Source organism: Hetaerina americana, unplaced genomic scaffold (genome assembly GCF_022747635.1).
Source record: "Hetaerina americana unplaced genomic scaffold, ioHetAmer1.1.p SCAF_282, whole genome shotgun sequence".
Taxonomy (NCBI): domain Eukaryota; kingdom Metazoa; phylum Arthropoda; class Insecta; order Odonata; family Calopterygidae; genus Hetaerina; species Hetaerina americana.
In genome coordinates this window covers 38949-50347 of record NW_027286855.1, presented here as the reverse complement: position 1 = coordinate 50347, position 11399 = coordinate 38949, and the positions used below count along the sequence as shown (strand labels likewise).

The 11399-nt window shown below is 43.1% G+C and overlaps 1 protein-coding gene across 1 annotated transcript; it reads left to right on the top strand.

Moving 5' to 3' along the window:
* Nucleotides 1-208: 208 nt before the first annotated feature.
* Nucleotides 209-2898, top strand: LOC139689872 (lateral signaling target protein 2 homolog; the record flags this gene model as incomplete). The annotated part of the gene is made up of 1 exon (XM_071586974.1): nt 209-2898. A coding segment is annotated over exon 1 (583 nt), but the record flags the coding sequence as incomplete, so codon positions are not given.
* Between the last annotated feature and the right edge of the window lie 8501 nt (nt 2899-11399).

Sequence of the window (11399 nt, the reverse complement as noted above, 5' to 3'; positions counted from 1 at the left end):
GGAGAGGCAGAGGGTTGAAAACGGGAGGGTGGTAGGGGATTTGCTGTGGCGGGTGTCGAGCGGAAGGCACGGTGGGAAGAGGTGGCGGTGGCGGAGGCGGGGAGGGAGAGAAGAAGGGAGGGGGCGGAAAGAAGAGAGGCGCCCTACATATCCGTGCGCCCTTTCCCCGTCCTGGCCAGTAGTCGGCCGCTCTGGCTGAGCGAGACAACACCCTGCCACGACGGCCAGTGAGAGAGAGAGTGAGAAAGAGAGAGAGAGAGAGGGAAAGGGAGAGAAAAGAACGGTAGCGAGAGGAGAGGGGAGCTTGATAGTGGGAAAGAGACGGCGCGCGCTCGCTCCTCGCAAACAGAGGAAGGAATCTGGAGAGATCGCACGCCGTCGGCTCTTCTCCTCCCGCTCCCCCGCACGCACGCGCCACCTCCATTCCGCTCTCGCCCCGGAAAAATAAATCCGCCCGAGTGAAGGAACAGGTCGGCGGGCAAGGAGTTTTGTGACCCCCCGCGCCAAGCGAGCGACAAAGATTCGGGCCCTTCGGGAATCCCCGCAGTGAAAGGGGGGGGAGAGAGAGGGAATCCGCTGGAGGAGACTGGAGTAATAGGAGAGAGAGAGAGAGAGCCACCGCACACACGCAGAGGTAGAGAGGAGGAGTGGCTGTGGGGGAGAAACGAGGAAAGGGAAGACACGTGTGCGGCGTGAAGTGCTTCCAGGGCGGCGAAGCGGACGGCCGAGTGCGGAGGATTCGCTGCTGGCTGGTGGTCCTCTTGAGAGCGCGACGGGGGAGGGAGTGCGGGAAGTTTAACGGCCCGCAGGAGAGAGAGGGTGGCCCGCACGCGCCGGAGGGAACCGTCCTCGTTCACGAATGGAAGCGACGGCAGTGAGGAAAAGTGTCACGAGCGTGGAAGAGAGGGATTTACACACACGAGGTCACGTGCGAGGCGCCGCCGCGCTTTCGTTCCCCGCCGCGTGCTCGTAAAGTTCGCACCCGTCAGAGAGAGGGACGTGAAAGAAGTTGCGGGAGATGAAGACGATGCCCGTGCTGCCGACGCCGACCCACAGTTTCGAATCTCCGAGGAGGCGGAAGAGAGGGATGCATTTATTTTTGTAATTCGTAACTACAACGGCCGTCGTCCGGGTGTTTTTTTTGGTACGTCGTGGGATGCCGTTAGGGACTGGTTTTTTTTCGAGCGATAGAGGTGGGAGGAGACGAACTCTCGTCGATGCCGGCCGAAGCGCGAGGGTAATCGGTTGGAGGCAAAGAGTTCTCCCGCTGCTGATTGTCAATAGTGACCGTCACAACACTTGAAGGAGGAGGGGATTTCAGCGTCGTCTGCCGCCCCACTGTGGATTCCCGAGCGGGCTTCCCCGCCGACTTGGGCGCGGAGTCAACCACGTCATCCTTTCACAGAGCGAAGGACTGTCGAAAGAGCGCGAGGGAGCCAAGGGTGCTCGATCCAGCGAGGCGATTGAATTCGCGCCTCTCCGACCATCAAGATAGCCTGAGTAGGTGACAGGACACTCGGGGAGGAGGCAGGTCTCGGATTCCAGACGGTGTGGAGGCGTAGAGGGGAGGGTGCGAGAGAGACGGTGAGGGGTAAAGGATAAGAGGTAGAGAGAGAGAGACATAGAGAGAGGACGAGCAGGGAGTTTGCGCGGGGAGTGATGGGGCTGAGGGCGGAGGGGAGGAGGCAACCCCTCCGGGAAAGAGGTCGCAGCATCGGTGGTCCACCCCTTCTTTCGCTCTAGAAGAAGAGGAGAGAGATGGACGTTGAGGCCGGAGCCACGATCGCGAACGACGTCATATGCGTCGACGCCGCCACGGAACGTAATTACAGGTAGCAGAGGGTGCTGAGTTTATCCCCCGGCCGGCGCCGCACGCACCACTCCCGTCCCCACGCATGAGTCGCTCTCTTTCCTCAGTACCGTAGTTTAGAGGAAGCCGTCGTCATATACCATACTCTTGGCTCGGAGGTCGCCCGACACATTTCCGATTAAAAAAGAAGAGCCGAAGATCTACTTCCCCGGATTTGGTCCCAGCTGATTGCCCTCCCCCCGAGATCTCACCCTTGACCCTCGGTCAATCCTTCGAGGAGGATAATTCAAAGGTTCCTCCGGAGCCGAAAAGTCAAAGGATAGCGATCTTTAATTGTTTCCGAGCCCAGGTCTCTGTGGTCATCCCGGGAGAAAGGAGGAGGAGGCGTGGGTGGTGCCAGGTCTAAACGAGGAGTGGCCACGATCAGTCGGTACGCCGGCCGGGCGGAGACGAGGGACCGGCGAGAGAGCGTGCCCTCGCCGGCGCCTAGCCATCCACTGACGCGATGGCCCGGCCATCCGCATGGCTACTGGGCACCGTGCTCGCAGTGTCAGCGTGGCCTCTCTTCCTACTCCCGGCCCTCGATCTGCCTCCCGCCCAACACCACCAGCACCACCACCATCACCACCACCACCACCACGGACAGCACCCTTCACCCCATCAGCAGCAGCAGCAGGAGCATCAACAACAACCACAACAACAGCAGCAACAGCAGCACCAGCAGCCGCCGCCCCACCCTCCCTGTCCCAACTGCATGGGCTCACACCAACAGCCCCAGCAGCAGACCCACCCGGCGCAGCCGCAGAAGAGAAGTGAGCCGGCGGGGGAAGAGGCGGGCGGCGATGGCACGGGAGGCGGTGCGGTCGACGCCGACAACATCCGATTAGAGGCCATCAAGCATCAAATCCTGAGCAAATTGGGCCTCAAGAGCAAACCCAACGTGACCTCCCCCATTCCACGCTCTGTCGTCTTGGAGACACTCTACCGAGCGGAGGAAACTCGAGGCTTCATGGACCCCACTAGGCCTCCGGAGCCCGAAGACGACTTTTATGGCAGAACATCCGAAATCATAACATTCGCCGAACCCGGTGAGTACAATGAAAAGTCATGCGTGAAAGGGGAACATCGCCCCAAAATCAACTAACCAACTTCTTCCCTTTCAAATGGAATGGATACACACCGAGATTGGGGGAGCATTTTACCGAAATATTATAGAATAATTACTCGGCTTCAATATATTGTGTATTCATATAAATGTTTTAAGGACGACTGGAACTATGAGTCCGGGTAATAAAATGAGATACTCGAGACCGAAGATTGCTAAATATTCAAAACATGCATATTATTTTTATAAAAGACGAGGCTATTGAAATAAAAGCGAATGAAAATGGACATGGAATATTATCTGCCAAAATATTTCCGACCCTTTTTAAATCTTACTTTTAAATTTTTTTATAATGTTATATAATAATATTACTACTGACAACAATCAATAGCAAATGCACATAGCTCCACCTGAACAAACAAGGAACGATAAAATATTAGTAAATATTATTAGTTGAACACTGCGCTAGGCCATCCTTAATTCAAACATCTTAATGATATCGTACACCCCCTTTCCACAAAACAACAAATGGTTAAAAAATAACCATTTAAAGAGAGTAACGAGTCGTCACTTAGAAGCATTCCTAAACGCATTCTAAACTGAGATATAATTTCTCCAGCACAAGAATAACTTTTGCTCATGCTTACGTTTGCATGAATTTATTTATAACCCTCGTTATAAATAATGGTATTCCAGTTGAGAGTCACCCGGAACAAAATAAATATCATGCGTATCCAAGATTTGTCTGTTAGTACACTCCATGTTTCTAAAAAAAAACACCGATACTTTTGATGAAAATTTGTATTCGTCATATAATTAGTTTTGATACTTCTCTCAAGCTTCCAGAATACGTAAAAATGTTTAACTCCAATATTTGACATAGGCACGGCAATTCATAATTTAATATCAGTTATGATATCACATACCTACAACCTGCCAATATTTCAATAAAAGAGTTAAACGTTTCTAACATTGTCCCTAAGCTTCGAGCATCGCTATGGCCTAAATGATGTCTATGACTTCGATATAATTTGAATGTTACTTACTGTGTTAATAAAAATACAGAACCCGTATTCATGTGACCCATGGTCGATTATTTTCCCATTCTGATCACAGCATTTACATCAATAATCTTGGAAGAAATTAAATAAACGCAATGGTATTAAAATTATGAATGACAAAAAATAGATCAAAATGACGTTGTTCAAACTTAAAGCTAGACAAAAGTTTCGAAATTACTGAATTCACTAGTGCAGTTTGAATTGATTATTTTCTTATATTTCACTGCAATATTATTACTGGGATTTGTTTCATGCTGGAGGTATTGGGTTGAATAAGGATAATTGGAAATCATCATTGGGACAAATTGACAAGTTTAGATGGCATTTTTCATGCTGTTGTCAAATTCAATATTTTTCACCCATAATTCACCAGTATATCTATTTCAAATGATTACCTTATAACGTACGAATGATTAAATAGGCAAAAAATGGCTGCTATTACTTCTGTTACACAAAATACAATTGTTCATTTCGTAAGAGGCTCGGCTAAAATTTGGCTTTTATTAGCTTCAGAAGTTTGCCTTGAGTGTTATCAGCCTTAAATTAGAGAAATATATAAGGAGTGCATTCCAGATAAAATACATCAATTTCCTCCCGCTACATATTTCAAATCTATTAGTTTTAAAGAGGAAAGTAGATCGCATTATTGCAGTAAAAACAATAAAAATTCGAATTAAGAATGAACACTTTAACGCTGACTAATTTAAAGGCGTACAAGTAGGATTAATGATTCATGATAATGTATTAATAATGCTTCCACAGCAATAACTTTTTGAAAAATAATTCGGAAATTACAATAATTTGGGCTGGAAACTTCATTTAAATAATCCAAGAGGGCACTTGTGCAACGGGTTTTTGCGATGTTGATTCTTAGCTGGAACATAAATTATTAATATCAAACCTTAAAATAACAATGCTTCGATTTTCATTACCGATTAAGAAAGCTAATTTTATCCCTTGATTGGTAAATTTTCACGGTTGTACTTGTTACAAAATTCAGTCGAAATTGCATTTTCCCTATAATACCAGAATCCGTAAGTGGTTATTTACCTAGACATTCTTTTATTACTAGTTTCGTAAAAATATAACTACTGAGTATCTACTGATATTAAACTCGAGTATATAGATAAATCATGAAATAATATTTTAATATTCCGAACTTTAGCCATGATGTCTCCCCTGCTAATTCGCATATTCCGCGATACGCCATTCCAGTAATAACCAGTAATAAAAATGGCATTAGTTTGGGTCAGAAATAGTCAAATTTTAATGAAATGTAGCATTTAAATACGAAATTGTGCCTAAAATTAAATATATCATAGTTACGCCCAGTACAATGTTTTCTGCCCATTATCTGAGAGATGAGGCATACCAAGAGTTCAAACAAATGCAACTGTTCTAACAGCTCTCCATGCACACACTGAAGGGAATCACTCTATCCTACAAGCATTGTCTTTTGAAAATAGTTTATTGTAAGTTGAGAAGATAATTATTTGGGATAAAGAGCTAAGCGAATTAAAATAGAACCATTATGAAAAAGCTTTTACAAAGGAGCTGGTATTCATCATTTGGAAAAAAAGTGCTTTGAAATAATTTACCAGCAGTTCCTGGGGAATTAAATTTCTTTCTCTTCTAATTTGAGTCATTTTAATGTTTATAAATCTTGATAATGGGAAAACTATACTAAATTTCATGCTTATAATTTTACCATAGTTTAATTTATTTTCAAAAAAATAGCATAGTTACTTCAATCGACCGCATAAGGACTATTATTCTAGATTGTTTAAAATTCTGATTAAGTATTAGTAAAATGTTAACTTCGTGTTACGTGTTCGGCTATAAATAAAATAATTGAACCTTTGCAATATTAGAACACGATTTCTGTCGGCCAAAAAAATGTCATAATGACATTTTTGACAAAATTGACATTGTTGAATGTCGAAGCGTAATTATTAAATGTGCTGTAATTTAGATTTTTAAGAAAAGTTTTCGTACAGACGTATTATATTAAACTGAAATTCAACGAAGAGGACATTTCATAAAATGACAAGGAGAAAATTGGAATAGGTGTCCAACGCAGATATCCCATGGGGAAAATAAAATGCCATTTATTTTAGCCAGTAAGTGAAATGTTTACATCGAAAAAGAGCAAGAGTCGTTCATCAGATATAACTAACTATGTTTAGAACCCCAGACTTCACTGCCCATTTCAATTGAACCGACAGGAAAGTACCATGATATGAATTATTTATTAGCAAATGTCACTTTCCCCCGAATTTCACGCATGGCTTTTGCTCGAATTCTTAAGAGCTTCGAATTGTGTAATTTCTTGAACAGAATTTTCGAAGGAACATTTCGTATGTATGCTGCCTTTAATTCACGAAGGCAGTGCTATCACGGATGATTCAAGAGTAAAAAACGAGGTTCATTGTTCTTGCGAGAAAGCATATCCAAGGATCAGAAATTCATGGCTGACGGCAAAGAGGGTAATGGGTAAAGGAGGTCCTTTAAATACGTAAAAAATAAATGTAACAGGAATGCGGTGAAAATTCCTACGACTTGACCGATTCCCCAGTCATTTTGGAAACAACTGGCAATAGTAAAGCTCTGATTATTTGAAGGTGTTTGAATAGAATATAATTTAATGACGGTTTCGTGCAAAATCATCATTTCATTAATCGACAGTTGGCCATCGATACTTAACCAACATACCAACATTTTTCCCAATGGAATATTGGGAAAATATACGTATTGCATCTGATAACTATTTAATGTAAAATGCCATTTAATTCACGAATTTATATTTTGTGTCATCCAATACCGGGGAAATGTGTCAGATCTGTTGGGCTACTGACCGTAGGGTTAGATTCTGGGTGACGCTTCTGGGCACCCTCATCTTAAAACAAGCCGTGTGATCTTCTGGGCATCAGGTCTTCGTGTGCAAGCACAGGCAGCATAAAGGAAGGAACTGGCGCCATAAGCCGCATGAGAGAATTTCGCACTCGATGAGCTTTAGTTTGACTCAGCTATCAAACCAACAGTCGGGTTGCTTACTATGGTAGGTTGCTTATTATGGTTGAATTCAACTAATCAAGTCTCCGGGCAAAGTACAGTTTATTTTTCAATCAATATTCCTACAGTTACTGTTTTTAAAACTATGCCCACGATGTTTGGTGTGTGTTTGAGTGTTGTGCATGTCTTGTAGGAAATTCTCAAGGAAGTGAATAATAATTTAAACGAGGAAGCGAGATACACCCAGCGAACAGTGCCTACTTTCCCTAGACGGTGATGCACACACACACACTTATATATATATATATATATATATATATATATATATATATATATATATATATATATATATATATATATATATATATATATATATATATATATATATATATAACGATTATAGGGAAAAACTCATACGAGCGGCACAATAATGGGCTGACAGAATATAACACAAATAGAATAGAATAGCAACATAGCAACACAATAGGTGGTGCAAAGGTTGAGTCCTGCGTCAGATGTGGGCTTGTTTTTGTGTGGTGTGTGTGGTCGGGTGGAGCGGTGGATTTTATTTTGTAGGAACTTTTCTGGGTAACCGCGTTTGAGGAGTGCAAGATGTAGATTGTCAAGGTATTTGTTGAGAGTGGCTGTGGTGTTGCAAATTCGGTGTCCGCGGATAGAGAGAGAGTTAGGAATCGAGCGTTTGGTGTGTTGAGGATGACAGCTAGTGTGGTGTAGGTATTGCTGATGGTTAGTGGCTTTGATCTGTACTGAAGTAGTGAATTTGTTGTTTTGAAGTGAGATGTCTGTGTCAAGAAAGGTGATGCATCTGACGCAGGACTCAACCTTTGCACCACCTATTTCCCCGGATCACACAGACTGAAAACCCTCCTTAAAGAACTGTTTCCTAATTTACATGACAATGACGTGACCTCATCCTGACTACCCCAATGCCCATCTCTCGCATACAGACGACCCGCCAATCTCAAAAACCTTCTGAGATCCACCAACCCTTTGGCGCCCCCCCCCCGTGACAAATTTCCTAATATTTCCCCTACTTGCAACCGCCCCCGATGTAAAACCTGTCTTCTTATTATGCCTACTCCCCTCTCCCCACATCCACTCATAGCCCCCTCACCTCGTTCCCACGCTAATTGCCTCTCAAAAAACATTATTTATCTTTTGTCATGCAAACATTGCACTTCCTTTTACATAGGCGAATGCATTACCCCCTTATCCATCCGAATGAATAATCACCGGTACTCCGGCAATTCTGCCTCACTCTCTTCTCTTCCTATCCCTTCACACGCCAATTCCCACAACCTTTCATTCGACCAGTGTTTTGCTCTCAGCATCCTAGAATCCCGATCTGATTCAGCCACCAATACAGAGGTGAGAACTCGTGAATCCGCCTACATATTAGCTTTCCGTTCTTTCAAAATTCCCACCCTTAACCGCCATCTTTAATTTCCCTCCCAGCATTCCCTCCACACCTCCCCTCCCCGCCCATACCTCTTTCCCCTCTCCACAGCAACAGCATATTTTCAGTCTCACTTGAAGAGGGCCGAAAGATCGAACAATTTACCGTGTGAGTGTCTTTTTAAATGTTGCTTTTCTATTCTATTTGTGTTATATTGTGTCAGCCCCTTATATATATATATATATATATATATATATATATATATATATATATATATATATATATATATATATATATATAATGCGATATGGGAACTAATCACGATAGCAGGTCAAAGGGAAGGAAAGAATAAAAATTATACATATATTATATATATATATATACACACACATATACACGGAAAAGGCAAAGGAACACACATAAAAGACAAACACAGGAGAGGTGGGGAAAGGCAGGATCGAGCAGATCACTAGCGCAAAAATATTTCCTTGATCAGAACTTGATTCGTAAGATTTTGAATGCGTAAGTATATACACATATGTGTGAGTGTGTATATATATATATATATATATATATATATATATATATATACATATGTATATATATATATATACATATATATATATATATATGTATATATATATATATATATACATATATGTTCTTCCTTTCCCAAGGAAGAGAAGGGCAGAACTGAAACGCATTGAGTTTCTTTTTTTGTGTTTCTGTGTTTTTGTCTTTGTCCACCAGTGCTAACTTCATAAAAATTATTATTCACGTCCGTGAAACTTTCACAAAAGTGCATATATATTATTATTATTAGGTAATCTACTGGTTCAGGCAGGTTTTTGATGGACACAGCTATTAAATAAACATTTTGTGACTCCTAACAAAACACACTCTACATCAGGTCCCGCTTCATCTCTGAGTTCTTTCTTCCACCCTTCATCCCGTCCAACATCCCTAGCCTGTTCCTTCCCTTTCCTCGTTTGTCTAGAATTCACCCCTCTATTACAGTATTAACATCCCATTGCCGGTCATTAACATCCCATTGCCGGTCAATACCCCCTTCAGCCGCTTCTTCTGCCTCCATAGGATTCCTCCCAACAAACCCCTGTCTTCACGCACCATACAAAGAACTTCCTCATTTGTTTTCCTCTCAGTCCATTTCACCTTCTCCAAACCCACATTTCAAAAGCCTCCAGCCCACGTCTATCCTCCTGCTTCAATGACCACGTTTCCGCGCCGTACATAGCTACGCTTCAAATCAAACATTTTACGAGTCTTTTCTTAACATCCTTACTCAACGTCCCTGTCAATCAACTCCCTCCTCCTTGTGAAAGCCTCTTTGCCTAGCGCAATTCTTCTCCTTACGTCCCTACTACTTTGACAGTGTTGGTCCAAAACACTACCGAGATAAGTAAATTGTTCTGCCTGCGCTAGTTTTTGCCTTCCTATTTTAATGTTTAGCTTAGCCTTTTTCTTCCTGGAAAATCGCATAACCTTTGTTTTATTAATATTGATTCTCATCCCATACCTTTCGGACTGAATTTCCAATTCACTCAGCAAAGCTTGCAACCCCTTGGCTGACTGACAAACTAAAGCTTGGTCATCAGCCAACCTAACTGATTTTACGGATTCCCAGCCCTCTTTCATTCCTACCTCCAGCACTTTCTGCCTGCGATGAATCAGTCGATTATTCATCGCAGTAGGTCAAATTTGTAATAAAATTCGAAAAGATGACCCGCCCCAAAAATATTTAAGAAGGGCCTAACTGACCAAAAATGCCGCAATTTCTGGGTGATTTAAATTGTCCTGAACGGAATTGCAATGAGTTATGGATAAGAATGGTAGGGAAGAAAAGCGGTAGCAAAAGATCACGATCGAGTTGAATTGTCATAATCAACCATTAAGAAAAAACAAGCGGGGATGGGACATTGGAAGAGAAGAGCGTGAGGCGAGTTTTAAGGCTTTGGAGAGGAGGGGATCCTTTTGGGAAAGGAGTGGGGCCGAATAATGCCGAGAACAAGCTCGTCGGGGCGGGGGTACAGGAAGGGGGTCTGGTGCGGTGAACTGGTCGTGGAGGAGGGAGAGAAGGATGGACGAGGGAGATGTGGGGAGGTCGGCGTAGGATCGAGAGGGGCGAGCAGGAGGTGGAAGTCCGCAAGGGATGAGGCATCACCCGTTACTCCAGCTGCCGTCGACAACATTTGTCTTCTGGGTGTACGGTGGCTGAGTCTCGTGGATGCGGGAGTCTTAACTAATAGGGAGGCATCCCAATGGCTCCCCTACACCCCCTACCTCCTTACCATTCTTCTCCTCCCGCTGATATTCCATTTAAGGCGACCCAAGCGGGTTGCGGAACAGACCCTCGTGTGCACAGCATCCGTCATTCCTTTCGTAAAAGCTGAGCCCTAAGTTTTAGATAGAGCGGCCCCTCGACGGTACCTAGAATTACGATGAAGAGCCATTCGCAGTATGGTACCATTTCGACTTGTCCTCTTCTACTCCATCTCTAACGCATTGATTCTCTGAATTTCAATTGCACCGTTTCTGCCTCGTGCTGGATCTTTCTTCTTCTCTCAAGATTCAGATGATAACATCTAGCTCTTTAGTCAGTCGCCATCAACAAAAATTATCAGATAGAAGGGGTAAAATTAGTGACCTGTTGGTTAACAAAGACGAAGTGTCTAACAACTTTACTAAGTTTCGTTTTTCGTTCAATCGCGTAGCTATCGAATTTTGCTAATGAGTAATGGTTTAACACAATTAGGTATTTGAAATTATCTCATGTAGAATGGTAAGTTTTGATATGGATGGATTTGATCCTTGATTATACGCCCCTTTACGTCTGTCTGTCACTATAAAAACTGTAATCACTATAAAATCTTCCTGCATTCCACGAGATATATATATATATGTATAAATATATATATATATATATATATATACATTCAAACACGAAATCCCGCCAAACGGCGAATAAATACTCAT